Below are 20,898 nucleotides of genomic sequence, written 5' to 3' on the forward strand. Positions count from 1 at the left end.
GGTAGACATGTATGTTCTGCCTCCTGAGGTGCGCCGCTACCGTCGCCAGACACTTGGTAAACACTCTGGGGGCGGTGGTCACTCCGAAGGGTAGGACTTTGAACTGATAATGCCTGCCTTGGATGGTGAACCTGAGATACTTTCTGTGGGACGGGTGTAGTGGTATGTGGAAATAAGCATCCTTGAGGTCTAAGGTTGCTAGGAAGTCCCCCTTGTTTAGCAAGGGAAGAATCTGTTGCAGTGTAAGCATATGGAAATGTTCTGACAGTATATACAGGTTGAGGGGGCGCAGATCCAGAATGGGTCTGAGGGATCCGTCCTTTTTTGGAATAAGGAAGTACAGGGAATAGACTCCTGTGCCTTCCTCCTCCACTGGCACGAGCTTGATTGCACCTTTTTGCAGCATCACCCCTACTTCCTGCTGCAATAAGTGCAAATGCTCTGCGGACATAGGACGTTTCCTTGGTGGAATGTTGGGTGGAGTGGACGTTAACTCCAGACAATAACCGTACTGGATAAGTTGTCTTACCCACCTGTCTGTGGTGATGTTGGTCCAGACTGGCAGGAACTGCTGGAGTCTCCCCCCGACAGGTGTTAAATGGTCGGGGGGCAGTGACAGAGAGTCACCGTTTGTTCGGGGCAGAGGAACGGGAGTTGTTGTTTCCTCTGCCACGTCCCCTGTTGCTGTTTCCTCGATAACCCCCTTTATTCTGCTTGGGGTACGAGGACTGTGCTCCACCTCTAGTGAACTCTGACTGTTGACCCATCTGTCCTCGGGTAACACCACGTGCACCTGAGCGACGAAAAGTGTTACCCCGGAATTGTTGTGATTGAAGGGCCCCCATAGACTTCGCTGTTTCGTTGTCTTTTTTAATCTTTTAGGGTGGTGACAACATCAGGACCAAACAGTCTATCAGGATTGACGGGCTGGTTGAGTATTGTTGTTTGAATGTCCGGTTTAAACCCTGAAATGCGTAGCCACGCTTGTCGCCTTAGCATGACGCTAGTGTTAATAGCCCTAGCTGCTGTGTCTGCGGCATCAAGTGCACACTTTATTGTTGCGTTGGAGATGAGTTTACCCTCCTCTATGAGCAGTTTGGTACCCTCTTGAAACTGCGTAGGCAGGTGTTGTAAAAGTTGCTCTAGGGTGTCGTAATGCGCCCTATCATAACGTGCCAATAGCGCCTGTGTGTTCGCAATACGCCAGAAATTGGCAGCCTGCGCAGCTACTCTTTTGCCCCCTGCCTCAAGCACTTTAGACTCCTTGTCTGGGGGAGGAGCTTCACCCGTTGTCTGGGAGTTTGCCCGTTTGCGGGCATTTGCGACTACAAGAGAGTCAAGCGGCAACTGTCCCCGAATGTATGCAGGGTCTGCAGGTGCTGGTCTGTATTTCTTCTCGATGCGTGGGTTAACCACTCTCGCTCTGGTAGGCTCCTTAAAGATTTCCGCAGCATGCTTAAGGACACCTTTGAGCATAGGAAGTGTCTTGACTGTCCTTTCAGAGACTGAAAAAGTGTCAAATAGAAAATCTTCCTCCACTGGGTCAGCATGCATGTCCACGTCATGATTAGCAGCTGCCCGTTCAATGAGTGCATGAAATCCTGCAGAGTCCTCTGTTGGGGATGCACGTGCACTGAAAAGCTGTGGGTCTTGCCCCACTGGTTGGATTCCCTGGTCACCTGTGTCGTCATAGGAATCCTGTTGTGCATCAGGGTCATTGATGGGGAAATTGTACTGGTCATCTTGTCCTTCGTCCTCTCCCCCAGAGTGGTCGGGGGAAGGTGTTGGACTTCTCCTAGGTGGAGGCTGGATAGGTTCAACCAGGGCTGGAATGTCCTGTGCAGGCCTTTTCTTCTTCAGTGGAATAACATAGGAGTCCACTGGTTGGGAAGTGATTTTCCGCTTATAAAGGGTCAACTTGCCCGTGTCCGCGTCGATAAAACGCTCAGAATCGTCTCCTGAGTCGTGTTGTCGACCCAATATTCCACCAGACGAAGATTCAGATGTCTTCGGCGCCGTCTTTGGCGCAAAGGCCTTCGGTGCCTCCTTCGGCGGCAGAATGTATAGAAGCTTGGCAGCAGGCTTTGCAGGCATGTCCATTGGCTTCTGGTGCGACGGCACGGGAGCCGACGTCGCAGTGGCCTTATCACGAAGTCTTTGCAGTGAAGTAGCGATGAGAGATGCGCCACTCACTGCGGCACTTGGCGCCGACGAGGAGTCCGCCACCGTGCCTTCGCTTCCGACGTTCTGTGGTCCCTTTTGAGTCCTAGACGTCGATGCTGCAGCCGTAGACACAGAGTCTTTGGACCTATGTGTTGAGCTCCGCCCTTCGATCCGAGGGATTTTGCAGACTCCGCCTCAACCATGTGTCCGACTAACGGCGTCCCAGTCGGCACTGAATGTTTGTCGACGACTTTTGTGGACTTTGCCGGCGTTGCCCCGGTCGACCCTTGACGGACGACCTTCTTAGAGGACGCCTCACCCGCCGATGATTTCGGCACTGTCGAGTCGACAGTCTTCTTCGACTTCTGTGGACCGGAGGTCGACGGAGCCGATGATGTAGCAGGCTTTGGTGTTTTTGGTGGAACGACCGCCATCTTAGGTGCACTCTAATCCGGTAGTTTCGGTTTCGATTTCGGGTCGGCCATTTTAGGTGTAGTCGATACCGATGCTTTCAGTTTCGGTTTCGATACGGGCTGCGTAGCAAGTATGTCCGTGGCCGGGCCTGAAGGCGGGGCCGTGGCTTGCGGTGCAGGGTCTTGGGTAAGGCCGAGTGGCGATCCCGTGACCCGAGCCTGATCCGTGTAGCTTTCGGGGCATAGCTCATCCCCTGAGCTATCTTCCGCGGCCCCATAAACTTCTTCGTCGTCCCCTACCTCGTCGACGTATTCAAGGTCTTGGTCCATGACCCCGTCGTTTTCTTCGGGATCGGCCTCGACCTCCGTCGCAGGTGGTGAGATTTCAAGATGATGGCTTAGGACCTCTTCTTCTGGGTCGCCGAAGATGTTATCTGGTGCCGGGGCCGCCTGCCGGGCCTCGAGGCGCACCGCGCGCCGAAGCTTGAGCGTCTTCTTCGACCTGAATCTGGAGCGGGCCATGCAGTTCTCCTCGTTATGGTCTGGCGAGAGGCATTTATTACAGACCGGGTGCACGTCGATATGTGGGTATTTGGACCCACAGACGGGACAGTATTTAAACGGGCTCCGCTCCATGTTGAAAAGTCGTGGTCTTGCTGCGATGAGAAGGCCTCGATGTCCGAAGAGTGAAACGACTCCGCAGATTCCGACTCAAAGAGACGGAAGAACTCGAGACCGTACGCAAACAATACCGACGCTATGAAAACAAGGCCTTTTGGCCTTAAAAAGTTTGTTTTTCTCGGTTCCGACAGAGACGTCGAGACCGCATCCGAACCCAATGGCGGAAAAAAACAATCTGGGGATGGAGCCGATGCCCATGCGCACTGTAGTCCAGGGGAGGAGCCACCTATCTCAGGATACTTCGAAGACTCTTCCAGGACAACAATGTGCGATCATCCAGACCCAACACTAGGCGGCGATCTATGCAAAAGATATGAATTTAGCAGCCCACATGCCTCGAACTCTGTGGTTCTCCAGTATTGGTGTCTTTCATAGATTCACATGCCTGAATCACATGCCTGAATCATTCCCCGTCGTCGGAGTGGAGTCCCACGGTATATAAAAAAGCAATAATATGCTATAATAACATTGGAAAAACCAGTAATTCCCAACCAGGAAGTAAAGTAGCCCAAGCTACAGTAGAAAAAACTTCCACACTCATGACTATCCTAGTCATTTTGTATTGTCCAAACTACAGCCAATCAGGCGACAGCACCCACCAGAATGTTCTCCCCAGAGGCTCAGGCTCTCAGATTTTCTCGCACAGGAGTGTAGCTAATAACATCCTAGCCTAAAGAGCCTCTGAGGGGAGGTCGGCGGGTTGCATGTGAATCTATGAAAGACACCAATACTGGAGAACCACAGATTACAGGTAAGTAACTATTGTTCTTCTCCAGTATTAGGGTGTCTTTCATAGATTCACATGCCTGAATCAGAGTAGATAGCAGTACCGAAATAATGTTTGGAAGACGCTTTTTGCAACTTAAGTTAGTACATAGCAAGTATATACATTCACGTAATAAAATGCCCACATTCATATATGCATGAAAAAACTTGCAATCACATGAGAATGCACCCAACTTAAGCATGGAATAAGCGTCTGGAGAGCAGTACAGAGGAGGAGGGAAAAACAGAGGCTCATCTTATCTGAAAAGATTGCGTAGAACCGCTTGACCCACTGACGTATCAGCCTCGCTGGCAGTATCCGAACAATAATGCCTGGTGACAGTATGTCTGCTGGACCAAGTCGCTGCTCTGCAGATTTGCTGACGAGGAACTTCAGCGAAAAGAGCAGTCGAGGAAGAAACAGCTCTTGCAGAGTGAGCTCTTGGAATGGTCTGTAAAGGTCTTCTAGCTTGAAGATGGCAAAGTCAATAGCTGCAGAAATCCATCCAGCTATGGTTTGTTTAGACACTGCTTGTCCTTGCCGTATCTTTCCATAGGCAATAAACAGTTGATCGGATTTGCGAATGGCAGAGGTCCTTTGCAAATAGAATTTTAAACATCTTCTGATGTCAAGGGTATGTAATGCCCTCTCCGCAGGGGATTGCGGATTAGGAAAAAACGTCTTTAAGATGACTGGTTCGTTCAAGTGAAAAAACGAAGGCACTTAAGGCATAAACCTTGGGTTTGTACGTAGTACCACAGAATTGGACGTGAATTGCCAGAAAGGTGAATTGACGATGACAGCTTAAACATCACTGACTCTTCTAGATGAAATTAATGCTACCAAAAAAGAAACGTTCCATGTTAGGAATTTGAAATACACCCTGTGAATTGGCTCAAATGGGTGGCGCATGAGCTGCGCTAAACTACAATAAAATGCCATGATGGAGGTGAACGACGTACAGGAGGAAACATTCTGAATAGTCCCTTAAAGAACTGTTGTAGTCTTGAAGAATAAAGAGGTGGACCCATCCTGACGTTACCTTGAAATGGCTGCCAAAAAGACCTTCAACGTTGCATGAGATAAGCCTGATCTTGCCAAGTGCAAGAAAAAAGGTAATATCTGGTCCGGCGTTGCATGAAATGGGTGAACCCCAGCAGATTAACACCAAATGCAGATTCCTTACCATTAAAGTCTGTATGACTTTATTTTAGCAGGTGCTTCCGCGTAAGCCAGTACCTCCTTACAATCCGTCAAGATATTCAGATGAGCTAATTCAAGGTGCTCAGAACGCCAAGCTGCTAATTTTAGAGAAGCCGGATCCGGATGGCAAATCTGACTATTCTGAATGGAGAGGAGATTCGGTATTGGTTGAAACTGTATTGGATCGCACTCAGAGAGGAGAAGAAGTTCGGTGGACCAGAATTGGCGAAGCCACCTGGGGGCGAAGAGACTCAAGCGACACGGCTCTTTCTTCATCTTCCGGAGAACTCCCGGAACCAACGGTATCGGAGGAAAGGCGTAAGCATATATTTGAGACCAGTTTATCGAAAAAGCTTTCCCTTGCGAGTCCCTGTGGGGAAGCCAGCTTGTAAAGAAACAGGCATTTGCTGTTCTTTTTTGTCGCAAAGCGGTCCAGATCGGGATGACCCCACTGCTGGAAGATTCGATCCGCTGTTGGCTGATGAAATTCCTATTCGTTGTTGGACACCGTTGACCTGCTGATGGTGTCCGCCAGCACATTTGTAACTCACGGCACATGAACAGCCAAGAGATTGATCCTGTGTCATATCGCCCGAACCCATACCCCTTGGGCTTCATGAGATAGAAGAACCAACCTTGTTCTTCCCTGTTTGTTTAAGTAATGCATACTTGAAGTATTGTCTGAGCGAACCAATACTGTGGCACCTTGAATGATTGCACGAAAGGATTTGAGGGCTAAGAAGATGGCACCTAGCTCTAGCAGATTGATGTGCCAAGCCTCTTGTTGAGGGTTCCATTTCCCGCTGACCTTCAGCCCTTGAAGATATGCTCCCCAACCTTCGAGGGATGCGTCTGTGGCGATTGTGTAATTTTGGCGCTTCTTGAAGGAAACGCGCACATCTTCTACAAATTTCTTTCTTGGACCCACCAAACAAAAAGGCCTCTTGCATCCGAGGAGTGATTAGAATGAGATCTTCGATTGAACTGGAGACCTGCAACCACGTCTTGTCTAGCTCCTCTAGCAATTTTGTCATGTGTAATCTGTAGAAGCACCACCAGGTGGGAGCTGCAGGCCCGTCGTTCGTGTGAGACAAATACCTTTGCTAGGTGTGTATGGATTGATGCTCCGAGAAGCGTTCATTTCGGAGCTAGTACTAGCTGGGACTTGTCATGAGTGATTGGAAACCAGGTTTTGAAACAGTGACTGACAAGTCTGGGTGTGCTGGACTGCTTGTTAATAAGAGCGAGCCCTTATTATGCAGTTGTCTCAGTAATGATGAATTTGTATGCCTTGCAGACGTAGCTAGGCTGCCACTGGTGCCAGGATCTACGTAAAGACACGTGAAGCCGACCTAAGTCCAAAAGGTAGGACTTAAATTGAAAATGTTTTGTACGTATTGTAAAGCATAGCCACTTCCTGTGCTTAGGAAGAATTGACACATCAAAATAGACATCTTGGAGGTTGAATGTGGTTATAAAGTCGTTCTGGCATAAGAACTTTAGGACTTTGAGGTACAACATTGGTAAAGTTTGCGCAAAGATCTAAAATCCTGTGCTACTTTCCTGATTTGCTTGTTGAGGAGGAACTGAGAGTAAACCCTAACGCTGTTGGAGATTCGGAACCACTCCGACGGTCCCTGTTTGTATCCATATAGACACTTGTGCAAACGACTCCCGAAGATGAGAAAGGTGGAGGTCCCCTTAGAGGTGTAGAAAAAAGGGAAATTTGACAAATTCTAGAGTGTGCCCTTGGGCATGACGTTTAAAAAAAAAAAAAAAACGGTCCTCTGTCACCTTTGACCAATTGGAATACAAGTGAGATATTAGACCTCCGACGTTTTTGGAGGGAATAAAGGTCGGTTCAAGGTAATCCATAGTTTCTCAGAAGAGTTGCCTCGGCTGTACGATGATTTTCTATGTAGGAACTGTTGGTACTTTGCCCATATGACTGCGTTAGATTTGAGCAACGCAGTTGGTTCTGATTGTAGGAGCCAATACTGGATGGAACTCCCTTGAAAAAAAGGACGTGGATCTACGTCCTCGGCACCACAAAAAGGCTGCGATTCTATATCCAGAGGGTGCGGGCAGTATCTGTGTGCTGGCCAGAAGGGATCCTCAATCAAAAGGCCAGTGAAGTATTGAAGTCTGAACCTCCTTGCGAAAGATGTAGCATTGAAGCAAAAATGTCTTCGCCAGACTGCCCCTCTTGCGAGCTGACGAAAACCTGTACACGCAATGTCCGCTGCACAGTGTATTATTTCTGATGCACTTCTCTCTCTTTCCTTCATGCAGGATCTTGAAAGTGTGAGGCTTGGAGGATTCTGGAATAAGTTCTACTAGCGCCAACATGTCAGAGCACATCTGGCGGCATACCTGCCCACTGGCTTGCAAGATAATCGCTGTGCCGCCTAAGTAATGACTGAGTCAGGGTAGGCTGAGAGATTAGAAAAGCAGGTGACTAGTGGGAGGCTTCACACGTCTTGTCAAGGCGTGGGAAGAAAAAAAAAAAAAAAAAGCCGCCCAGAGCTTGGCCCCTGCATGAGTTTAACACCTTTCTGAATAAGGTCTATGATAGGAAGTGAACAAACTTGTTTCTGTGGTTTCCCCAGTACGAGGGGAAAGGGGAAAAACCGATTCGCCGCTCTGTTCATAAGGAGGGGAAAACCTCCAATATTCACCGAAGGTGAATGCAAAAGAACTCCAGTTGTAAGAGAAGACTTAATCGCGCCATGGTACAGGCCGTGGCAGTCTTGCTGTCAGAAATACCTAATTCTGATCTGAAGAAAAAACATGCTCATACGGCTATGTGCTGTCCAAGAAGAATAATGGCGGAAGTAAAAAGCCATCACGTGGATGTAGCGGAAAGCTGCAGTCGACGAAATAAATAGTCTATAAAGGCACTGTGCATAAAAGTCAATAGTGTGTGAAACCAACTGTCAACGGGCTCAACCGTCGACGAATTCAACAGCTGACAGGGTCATCCATTAACAAAGTCAACTGGCGTCGAAGCTGAATGTTGAAGAAGCTCGCCGTCCACCGAGCTCGCCGTCCACCGAGCTCGCCATCCACCGAGCTCGCCATCCACCGAGCTCGCCATCCACCGAGCTCGCCATCCACGGAGGTCGCCATCCACGGAGGTCACCATCCACGGAGGTCACCATCCACGGAGGTCACCATCCACGGAGGTCACCATCCACGGAGGTCACCATCCACGGAGGTCACCATCCACGGAGGTCACCATCCACGGAGGTCACCATCCACGGAGGTCACCATCCACGGAGGTCACCGTCTATGGACGAGCCTACCGTCGACGAGCCTACCGTCGACGAGCCTACCGTCGACGAGCCTACCGTCGACGAGCCTACCGTCGACGAGCCTACCGTCGACGAGCCTACCGTCGACGAGCCTACCGTCGACGAGCCTACCGTCGACGAGCCTACCGTCGACTAGCCTACCATCGACGAGCCTACCATCGACGAGCCTACCATCGACGAGCCTACCATCGACGAGCCTACCATCGACGAGGCCAACTGTCAAAGACATTTACCATCGACAAAACTCCCAGAGGTCGAAGAGCCTGCAGTCGACAAGAGGGCAATGTCCTCACTGTCGTCGACGAAAGCCTGGAGGCGCTGTCGTTGCAGAGCACCAGTGACGGCAGAGATTGTCCTCAGAGAGTACATCGACCGTAACGTCGACAAGCTGGCACATTTTCACGTAGAAAAGTGCGCAGAGTGAGTCTAGACGCCTGAGAGTAAATCTCGTGGGCGTAGATGTGGGAGGCACAGACTCAAAGAAGGCCAGAGACCCCCTCATTGTGATGTTACTTCAGCTGGTGAAGTAGAGGAGAAGCATCACTTAAATCCTTAATGTGCAGGACTAACAAAAAAGTCCTCCCACATCAGAAGGGGGGTATAGTCTAAGCACAAGAACAACCCCTTCTCCTCCTACCATGTCAGAGACAGGCAGAGTGCTGGTACATATACTCTTCATGAGGGTTCACAGGAAAAGGTCTCAGCTTTCCACAAGTGACGTCTGAAGGTAGACCATGTAAGAAGACATTACAAAACTGATGTTATGAAGAAATATTGAAGAAAAAGTAAGAAAATTGAAGAAAACTGAGCAGAGCTCAGGGAGACTCCCTTCACACGACGTGCGGTAGAAAATCTCAGAGCCTGAGCCTCTGGGGAGAACATTCTCGTGGGTGCTGTCGCCTGATTGGCTGTAGTTTGGACTATACAAAATGACTAGGATAGTCATGAGTGTGGAAGTTTTTTTCTACTGTAGCTTGGGCTACTTTACTTCCTGGTTGGGAATTACTGGTTTTTCCAATGTTATTATAGCATATTATTGCTTTTTTATATACCGTGGGACTCCCACTCCGACGACGGGGAATGATTCAGGCATGTGAATCTATGAAAGACACCCTAATACTGGAGAAACCTGCTTCCCCAAGGAAGACAAGGTTTACACATGGCATGCAGTTTATCTACAGGAACGTTTCATTATATAGGATAATACACCTTAAGAGTTTCTTCTACAAGCCGAGTAATAAAAATGCTAAATATAGTTCAAATATAATATTTCAGGGATCATTCTCTCCATGACCTATCAATTCCAGAATAACTGAAGTGGGCAAGCCAGAGTTCATGTTTTCAATTTAGTCATTCTAGTTTCCTTTTGAAAGCCATATATGTTTTCTAAAACCAAGAAAAAAGAAACATACTGAAAAAGCCATCCACATACGGCTTACAATGGGCTTCAGGATGTCACAACTAGTCAGGTTGTCAAAAGCAACTTTTTTTTTTACATACAAATAAAAAGAATCCAACCCTTAAACCGTTGTGTTGCATGTGAATCTTCAATAAAAAAAATTTGTCTTGCAGATTGCAAAGATTTCTTCAGCTCTCACAAGCTTACACCCAACCACTATTAAATAGTATAACCCCCTACAAAATTACACCAATATCCTTAAATAAAGAAAATTATGTTGTACTACTCACGACACTGGGTGAGCCTCGTAGTACGGACTGGTTGGATTTTCCTGCATAGCATCAGGTGACTGGTGTATTTCTTCTTGCTCTTCCTCTACCTCTTCCTCAGATTCTGAAGTGGTGAAACAAAAAAACAATTTGTTAAAACAATCTGCAGAGAATTTGAAAACAAAAAAATGGCTAAATATATTGTATAACCATTCTCAACGAGCACTGGCGAAGCCAATCAGTCTCGGCAACCCAAGAGTTAAAGGCGCTGCAATGCTAATGTCTATCAGCTATGTATTATAGAGTGGATGTATGTGGATTCGGATGTGGTGGAATTGTGTAGTGTTGAGTGGGGTTCTGTGTAGTGGAATTATGTGGTATGGTGTGCAGTGGAATTATGTGGCTATTAATTATGTGGCATTGATTGTACTGGAATTGTGTAGTGGGATTGTGTGTCATGGAGTGTTATGTGGAGTGGTATTGTGGGGAGTTTCAAGTAGTGGAGTGGATTTGTGTGCTGTGGTAGTAGATTTTGTGGCATTATGTGGAATTCTGTAGATGGAATTGTGGAAGGGAATTATGTGCTTTGGTGTGGAATGGAATTGTGTGGAGTTGAAGCATATGGAGTTGGATGAAGTGGGTGGAGTGGAACTGATGTTGAGTGGATAGTGGATGTATGTGGGGTGTATTTATGTACTATTGAATAGAGTGTAATCATGTTGAGTTGAATTATGTGGCGTGGAGTGGTATTATGTGTGGTGAGGAAATTGTATTGTGTGGAATTAGGTGGCATGGTAAAGAGTCGAATCATGCAGCATGGTGGTCAGTGGAATTGTGTGGTGTGGAGTGGTATGTAGTGTGGAACTATGTGGCATGGGACAGAGGGGAAATATGTGGAGTTGAATTTATTGGGTTATAATTATGTGACATGGAGGGGAATGATGTGGAGTGGAAGTGTATGCCGTTGAATTGTGTGGCGTGGAATGATATGTTTAAATGCGTTGTGCGTGTAGTTGAATTATGCAGCGTGGATGTGTGTGCTGTGGCATTGTTTGGCACTTGAGATTCGTAACGCCAAACTTCTAGAACCTCTCTAGCAAACTGTAAAATGAAGCAGAGAGCAGACATTCTTGAAATTTTAAAGGCATTACCCTGCTGGAATGTTTTTCATATGTGGCTTGTTAAGAATGACAAGGAAGCTACAGGCTGTGTACATTTAAGTGGCAAGTGTTCGCAGACTTGCGTAATGGACAAAGCAAGGCTCAGGATTCCAGACGACAAGGGAATATCTTTTAAATTAGTCAATGTTTCAATATGGGCAATGCTTCAATATGGGCAGGGTGGAAGTGGTACACAAATTAATGCCAGTCACTAAAATAAAACTGTCCCCCTTTACTGAATTAGATAGTTAAAAGTGTGTCAAGTTATTAAATAAGGGTGGTTTGTACTTGTTTTAGTCAAGGATTGTTTTATTATCGTTTAAAAAACGTAAATCCGCCTACCATACTATTAAACAGGTCCATAAATAGCCCAAAGAAAAACAGGGCCACACACCAACCTGTCAGACAACCCCATCACCAAATAAATTAAAAGGCTGTTAAAGAAACATGTGGAATGTTGTAACAAGGCCTGCAATCACTTTTTATGTGAAATTATTTTTTTGTCCTGCAAATGTCATGCCTGGAAAAAAATGCACATTTCAGAAAGAAATGTAAATGCACGCAGTGTTTAAAGTACGCAGCCATGTGTCAATCCAAACAGTTTTTGCAGTATTTTTTTTGGTGTCCTATAAAAGATATGGGAACAAAAATTTACAATTTAGAAAGAAGTAATGTTTAGGCTAGAAAAATATGTGGATCTGGTAAAGACATAAAAGTCGCACATACAGTTTAAAGTATTTGAGTGAACGTAAATTTAAAAAATTGTATTGCATGCCGTTGTCACCAAAGTATGCGGGCGAGTATAGTCAAAACAAGAGAAAGCAGCATCGGGCAAAGACACAGTCACACAGACAGTTTAAAGTATGCGTGCAAATATAACGAAACAAAAAATGCAGTTGTATAAAGTGTTTAAAGGATGTCGTAAGTCTGCCAGCATTTCCAATAGGGACAGAAGCAATAAACAACTTTCCTGAAAAAGCAGGGCATCGTGGAGAAATGGCACTCAGCGAATGGGATGAAAAGAACAAGAATTACAGGGTTGTTTACAGAGACAGAGCTCGGAGAAGTGTTCCATCTACACTGATCTCAGTCTTTGAAAGCACAACAAATGTGGTGAGATAAGTACACGATTTACAAGCCAGTTTACAAAAACAGGAGCAGGACCGATTCTTAAGCTGTGCTCTTGAGCAATAAAAACAATAGACATTCCTAAAATGGTCATTAAATGGGAGGATTGTATAGTAATTGGTCCATGCTCTTGGGGAGGGCTTAACAAAGGGAGAGGCATGCCATAAACGAATGGGGAAAAAGAATAGGAGAGCGATGAATGAGAAGCCTATTGGAGGGCTGAAGCCCACAAAGTATGTACCACATGTCTAGAAAAGACAGCTCAAGCACTATCTAGCAGAGATCTAAAAAGTACACAACTAAAAAGGAGAAAAAGAGGCAGAGATTTGGATGAAGAGAAACATAGTTGATAGTCCACACTTTCACATTACTAAAGAGCAGAACGCAGGAAGTGAATGGCAAGAACAGATACTACTTACTACAGGATTTTTCAATGCTTCATGAAACCAATACCACGTGTGTGCACAACGTACATAGCATTTGTACTAAAGGACCTCTAGTTGTATGATCATGCCCCCATGGTTTTTGAATTGGTGCTGCTATTTTTTTTTCTACTATGTACAGGCCCCAGTGCATTTGTTGTGACTGGCCAAAAGTAGTAGTAATAATGGTAATATTAGTCAGACTGCATGGCTACTTCTAACTAAGTGTCCCAGTGCTAGGATGCTGAATATGGAAATGTGTTGTACCAAGACAGGAAGCGCTTAACTGGAGCCAAAAAGCCAGGTTTTCAGTTTCTTCCTGAAGATGAATTCAAAGGGGTCTAGTTGAAGTTCCACAGGTAATGAGTTTTTAGGATCAGATCGCTGAAGGTGCAGCCATCTATTTAAGGTTTTTTAAGGTCTTGCCTGAGCAAGCGCATGCGCTGCTCTTACAAGACATTTAGTGAGTGGCCATTAAAAAGCCGACCACAGCTTTTTGTGTGGCATAGAGCGTGTGGTCACGCACACAGTTACGAGTAGAGGCGCCATATGGCTTTCCTCTCGCTCTCCCAAGTAAGTGCGCCTCGCTCCGCCTCTGCCTTTCTCGCGCTTTAACACCCTCCCCCACCACAGAGCTCATCTCGCAGCCGCGTGTCTTCTTGCTCATTCTCTCTGGCTCTCTTTATTTGTCGCCCTGTCCTTTGCCTAGTCACTATACCCGTCATCGGTTTCATGCTCCCCCTCGGCCCCTTGTGTCATGCGGGCAGTATACTTGGCAGTGGATGCCAGTACTTGAAAGTAATCAGCGGAAGTCCACCCCAAGCTGCCCTCGTGTCCTCGTCATTCCTCTCTCTGCCTGTACTTGAGCTCCAGACTATCTCCTCTGTGTTAGGCTTCGTTCAGATTACCTCTGCGTGCTCCACATCACCCGTTCTTTCACTCTTGCTTTCTCGTTACATGCCCATATGCATCTCCCTTCATTTTCCTCCACTTCTCCCAAGTCTTGTGCAGTCACCTTTTCTTTGATCATTCCATCAAGTCTCATCCTTACTTTCTCCACCTTCTCTTTTTGACACCCTGCTTCTCTGTGCTTTGTTTCCGCAGTGCCATCTCACTTTTGTCCCTATTTTGATTATCCCTTCTTTTCCTTTTGCGGTCTCCTTTTGCTCTTCATTTTAGCCAGGTTTCCACTGTTGATACATCTCCGGTTTAGCCTATTCTTTCCTCATTTACTCTCTCCTTCCTACATCTCCTCCTCCTCTTCCTCCCTTCTCCATACCGCATCTTTTACATTCTGACATCTCCCTCCGCCATACTCGTTCTCTCCTTTGAGTCTCTTTACGTCTTAACTGTTGGCTTCTTTTCCATTTCACTCCCTCAGCTGTTCACTAGATCTCCCACCTAGAGTTTTCTCCTCCTTGGCAGACGCCTGCGCCTCCCTTGCCCCAAAGGGAGTCTCTGCAGTGCTCCCAGTAGGAACAGTGCGGATTTCTGCCTCTTCATACATAGCCCAAATTGCTTACCAAAGTGAATTATTTTGGGCATAAGCATCAGCAAGGACCTTGTGGGGTCAGACAAATACACCAGAAAATCATCTGTGTTCAGTTACACTACATGCCTCTGGTGGGTGTATCGCTCGGTCATTCTTAATCGTACATAGTTGGTTGGCCAAAGACCAGTCCTTTTGAGGCCACATATGTGGATCCGGCAGGTAGCGTGCATGCCAGGAGGGGCACTAGCCAACCAGCTCCACCTCCCCTGCTACAACAACCAACAAATGACTTTAGTTTGTTCTCCCCGCCCCAACTCCCAACAAATCACTTTAGTTAGCAATAATCTGTTGACATCTGCATCTTTAAAACCCAGACCAAAAAAGGGGAGGACAGCCCCAAGAGAGAAGAGGTTAAGCAAGTCATCTGGCTCATAGCTGCAAAAGAAATATGTTGAGTTCCTGCAAGACACACTGTTGGTGGTGCATAAATAAACAGACTGCGATTACACCTGTTTGCACGTACAACCAACCAGTGTAAGGCAGGATCAGGCACCTCCTCCCGGATTAGCATTCCACCACATCTGCACGATTGGTCTTGCAAATTGTTCAAAAAAGGCTATGCCGTGACTTTTCTCTCCTTCCACCTAGCCCTCCCACATCAGAGCAAATTTTAAAAACATCTGTCTGTCCTGCTACTAGGCGGTACACCTCTTGCTCTCTAAAGGTGCAATAGAGGTTACCGGACTTGGAGAAAGGTGCAAGTTGTTACTCTAGTTATTTCCTCATCCTGAAAAAAGGACTCTGGCCTCAGGCCTTACTTGGACCTCTGTGTCTGGAACACCTTTCTGTGGAAGGACAAATTCAAAGTGCTTGCATTGGCCAGATTGTATCTGTTCTGCATCCAGGTGACTGGATGGTGCGGCTTAACTTGCAGGACGCGTAGTGTCATATACCCATCCTGCAGTCCCACAGGTGTTACCTTCGGTTCACTGTGAGCCAGGAGGATTTTCAGGTTTCCATGCTAGCTTTAGCCTCATCAGTGCCTCTCTGTGCTCACAAAGTGATGTTGTGTTCGCTGCCTATCAGAGGTTGGGAGTTGCTGAATTCCTGTGCCTCAATGACTGATTGCTAAAGGTAGATTAACAAAAGTCAGCTGTGGACCACCTCTGGACAGTGGCAGACATTTTAATATTCAATATCCTTTGAGTCTCTTTACGTCTTAACTGTTGGCTTCTTTTCCATTTCTCTCCCTTAGCTGTTCACTAGATCTCCCACCTAGAGCTTTCTCCTCCTTGGCAGACGCCTGCGCCTCCCTTACTCTCCCATATCCTGCCCTCAATTTCGGAGAGCAACGTGTAAATCAGCAAACAAAGCCCTTCAGTATGAGGAGGCTGGAGCTACAGGAGCACTCCCAGCACTTCTAGTTCCAGCTCCACCACCTGGAAAATAAAACTTGAAAACCTGCTTTTCTTAAGTAAACAAAGCATAGGCATATCAGGAGCATACCAATTGAATAATGTTTACTCTTCGCTGAATATGTCAAACGATTGCTGCATTGATGGAATCCATTAAAAACAAGCATTGGTATAGCCAATAGGTCTCGCCTTGGGGACCTTATAAGTGTTTAGCCATGCAACAGTTGGTGTTGTTGCATCAAGGATATTGTGCTGCATAATTAAATACTTATAAGGCCCTGAAGGTGAGACCTATTGGCTATGCCAATGCTTGTTTTTTTTTTTAGGACTCGCCTAGGCAGAGCTCATGTGCTACTCTCGGAGATGACATTTAGAAATCGGTCTGCTCCTTTTCAAGCACACTCATGCTTGAGCTGACATCCACCTTGCGGGAGCGAGCAGCAGCATGCGTGCCAATTGAAAACATACAGCGTGTGTGCTGCTGCTCGCTGTCGTGGATGTAAGCATTAACATGCCAGTGTGTTTATACAGATGCTTGCAATATCAAGATTGGCCATATGATGGCATCAGATCATCATGCATTGTATGTCATAAAGCGGAATATGACCGAGCTTGAAATAATGGGTAGCAAATTTCTTTCCGCGATATGACGGGCCTTGAACTTAGTAGTATTGTTTAGTGCTTTTGAGCCCATACTTATGCATGCACTGTTATTTGCATGACTAAAGCATGTTTGTTAAAATACTATCTCACATTTTCGAGGTTTACAAACCTCAGGTAAAATATAGTACTGTTATATTCATACTACCCTTTAAAAAAAAAAAAAATCCTTGAGACGGTTGCCGACAATAGTTGCAACGGTGGATGAATGCATGTGTTTACTTCCCATGAGTAATTTCTGGCCCCATTTGTTCTCGTGCCTTCCATTGACTCCCAGTAGGAAACCACACATTGTCAATGATCATTGCAATGATAATGATGCCCTGTCATTATCACAATTTCTGTCTATTTCAGCGCAAGTTCGGATATGTGGCTTCATAATGAGCCTTTCACTACCTAATACACCTCTTACAGAGCCCGATTATTATTGGAAAAAACAATGTGCCCTTTTTGGTTTTCCATTACGTTCAGTAAATTTTCAGATTTTTGGAATGCAGAAGGTATTTGAGGCTTACACATGGGAACCTGTGGCTGCTGCTGCAGTTTCCAACACAGTGCAACATCTACATAGAAATATGGAAAAGGGCCATTACTGTTGCAAACATGAGTTAAGAAACAACTATGCAAATCATAACAATGTAGCATGAAACGCAACAAATTAACTCTGCATGATATTCCAATAAAGCGAAACTGAAAGTTCTGATAGCTGAACCCATAGCATCAGGTCAGAATTGTAAGGGTCTCCTGTCCCTTTTCAAGGCAAATGTCTCCGGCATCTAAGAGACAGCCATCAAGATTGCCTATTCAGACAAGCATTGGCATAGCCAATAGGTCTTGCCTTTGGGACCTTATAAGTATTTAGTTATGCAGCACAATATCCTTGGTGCAACAACATCAACTGTTGCATGGCTAAACACTTATAAGGTCCCAAAGACGAGACCTATTGGCTCTGCCAGTGCTTTTTTTTTTTATCTGGGAAGGAGGCAAATTTGGCCGCAGTTGACGTCCGATTTCTGCCGGGGGGGGGGGGGGGGGGGGGGGGGGGGGGGGGTCTTAGAGAGTAATAATAGTCTGTAAATAGGCGGGGCCTTGGCAGGCAAGCGCCTTGTTACACAACACCTTAAAAGGTAATTGTTTCACTGACAACCAGTGCAGTTTCTTCAATGCAGCGCTAATGGAGGTGCATCTTGGGAGCCCAAGCAATGTCAGAGCTGCCGCATTCTGCACGCTTTGAAGCCTATTCAATCGCGATTGAGTAACACCCCGATAGTGAACACTGCAGTAGTCCAATCAGAATATGACCAGAGCCTGAACCACTCTTTTCTGGGCGGATTCAGGAAGGAGATGAAGAATTTATTTCAGGGATCTTAGTATCCCAAAACACTTTCCTGCGAGGGCATTTATCTGGGCAAGTAGGTGTGCAATTAGCTAATATCAAACTAGCTCATTTTGCCTAATCATAAGTGCCCAGTCCATGGTACTAGAGGAACGGAGGGCTAGTAAGGTAAGCAACACCAGGTGGCGATCTATTCATAAATGTACCATCTGCAGCCTATATGCCTCGAACACACTTTTTCCAAGTCAAAACCTTCCTTTTTAACATTACTAAGCCACCAGAGGGAAGACCTTCATAGCCCACCAGGCAGGGGGCTTAATATTAAAGGGAAGAGTATGTTCCTTTTGTGTGTAACATACCCACAGTGAAATTGCAGTTTTCACTATAAAAATGGCCAAATGCCCTATTAGCTATCATGGTTTTTCACTAGCTACCGAGCTATGTGCTCACTTCCATTTGAAAACACCAAATATTGGTACATTATAACAGACTGTGAGAAAGTGCCTCTTTTGCATTGTTAGCCTCCACTTTTAGCCTGGTTTTGATGTGGTTTCAATTGTAGTGCACAGATGTAGGAAGCTGGGTTTCTGTTGCAGTAACCCCCCCCCCAGCCTCCCCCCACATACACATGATGCACTTTGACTTGATGAGCCCTGGGTCCCTGCCAATTAGGTTCAAAAGACATGTGTTCTTTCCCAAAACTGTACATTTGAACCTCCAATTGTCACCTCTCTGGCCACTTGCAAGTCCCTTGTAAAGGGTACCAAGGACACTGTAACAAGGGAGGGCCTCTAAGGGCCGCAGCATACATTGTGCCACCCTTAGAAGTCCTGTGCCTTAACACACACACACACTGTCATTGAAGGCTGCATGTTTTGGTGCAGACAAAAGTGAAGAGCAGACATGGCACACATTACTGTGTGCCATGCTTGCAACCCACTGCCTTAGGTATAGTTGAGACACCCCTCTAGCTGGGTGCACTATACCACTGGTGAGGTGCTGTTGCATGAGCACTGTACCCCTACAGTGTCTTAGTCTATTCTTAGACATTGAAAGCACAGTAAAGCCATAAAGAGTATATAGTCTGGGAATTTGTCATTACGAACTTCACAGCACCATAATGGCTTAACTGAATTCTGGGAAGTTTGGTATCAAACATCTCTGCATAATAAACCCACACTGATGCCAGTGTGGGATTTAATGAAAAATGCACTCAGAGGGCATCTTAGAGATGTCCCCTGAAAAACGACCTAAAACTAGTGTCCACGCTGAGTGGCTGCTCACCAGCTACCACCACCAGACATGTGTCTGGACCCCTGGCTCGAGAGCCTGCTGCTCCCGGGAGTCTGAAACAAGGCACATCCTGGGACGAGGTGTCAAGCCTCCTCCCTCAGTATGGGTAGGGTCCACGGAGAAGAAGATTCAAAGGCTTGCAGCGCCTTTGTGAGCTTCCTCAGGCCGTTGCTGCTTTTAGCAGCTCACCTGCTAGTGTGGCCCATCTGGAGATGTGATGGGGAGGAATGGAGAGGTGGGAAAGATGGGATGTACACCACCACTAGACTTCCATTTTTTCTTGAATGTAGAGATGAGGCAGCTCCCCTGCAGGTGGCTCCTCCCTCAGAAGTAAAATGTTTCTGGCCATTTTTTGAAACCATATGCTTCCTTGAACAGCTTTTTCTCCCAGTTTGTCAAAAAATAAATAAGTCCAGTTTTTGCTTTATTTTGGCTCCCAGCATGTAGGGGGGGGGGGGGGGAAACACTGGCAGCAGTTAAAATCCCAATAAACCTTTTCAGATATTTTAAAGTGTTGCCTTCTTGGCACAATTATCAGGATTGGTTTTTAATTAAAGTACAGTCCTGTTTTTCACTTTTCTTTTAAGACTAAGTAGTAATATATTTCATTAGAACTGCCTAACAATTCAAAAGATTGGGTTTCTCCCTGCAAATCCCTACGTATCAATGTATAGAACAAATATGGTAAATACACAGAATAAGAAAAATTCAGGATTGTTCTTCTAACTATTCTTTTAAGAGCGATAAATGCAAGCCGGAATAGGGCCCGTACACTGACTGGCAAACAGAGATTCAATTATGTGAATGGGCAACAGTCTTGTGTGGTTCATGCTTTTTTTTATATGCCAATAAGGTGAATGAGATCCACAACCTGGTGGCGATGTTCAAAACATCTGAATCGTACAATACGGCCGAAGTCAAACTTTATGGGTAAGGCTTCACAAGCCAGTGGCATATTTTGTAGACCATAACGGAGTAAAGGTGACACTAGATAGCCGGCTTCAGGGGGTGGTAAATCTGTGTGATATGTAAGCTACGACAGGTCAGTCACTTCACTATTCTAGGACATGATAAACAGTTTAAAAGAGCATAAAGGAACCATGCTCAAACTAGCCACCGAAGCCTATGCTGAGTTTTTCAATTAGATATCCTGAACAAGGCTAAAATGTAATTAGCAAAAATAATATTTTGCATAGTTCTTTGAGAGGATATCAAGAACTCGGGCTACAAATCAGAAATTGTTACTTAAGAACATGTGCTCAAGATTTTAAGTTCAGTTCAGGATAACATACTACTGATTAACCGAAGGTGGATATAGTCTGAAGCACCATCAGAATGAATATGCTACTTACCAGTATGCATCTGTTCTTGGCATGTAGGGCTGCTAACATTCATATCTTAGCATTAGATCGCCGCCTAGTGTTGGGCTCGGATGATTGCACATTGTTGTCCTGGAAGAGTCTTCGAAGTATCCTGAGATAGGTGGCTCCTCCCCTGGACTACAGTGCGCATGGGCATCGGCTCCATCCCCAGATTGTTTTTCGCCATTGTGGCAGAAGATGGAGTGAAAAGTGTAAAGGATGTCCATGCTAATGAATAAATACAATAGTATATCTGCAGCTGCGACAGGCACCGGGGAGGAGGGCGGGCGATATGAATGTTAGCAGCCCTACATGCCAAGAACAGATGCATACTGGTAAGTAGCATATTCAGTTCGAGGCATGTGGGCTGCTAAATTCATATCTTAGCATAGAATACATAGCAGTCCCTCCATCAGCGGCGGT

The 20,898-nt window shown here is 46.0% G+C and overlaps 1 protein-coding gene across 4 annotated transcripts in view; it reads right to left on the reverse strand.

The window, feature by feature from the left end:
• The window catches only part of G3BP2 (G3BP stress granule assembly factor 2), a 297,094-nt gene that overhangs the window by 161,394 nt on the left and 114,802 nt on the right, over nt 1-20,898 (reverse strand). For all 4 annotated transcript variants that reach the window (XM_078676048.1, XM_078676046.1, XM_078676047.1 and 1 more), the window contains exon 6: nt 10,230-10,332. In XM_078676048.1, coding sequence (XP_078532174.1) covers nt 10,230-10,332 — 103 coding nt within the window. The remainder of the gene's footprint in view (nt 1-10,229; nt 10,333-20,898) is intronic.

Source organism: Lissotriton helveticus, chromosome 2_1 (genome assembly GCF_964261635.1).
Source record: "Lissotriton helveticus chromosome 2_1, aLisHel1.1, whole genome shotgun sequence".
Taxonomy (NCBI): domain Eukaryota; kingdom Metazoa; phylum Chordata; class Amphibia; order Caudata; family Salamandridae; genus Lissotriton; species Lissotriton helveticus.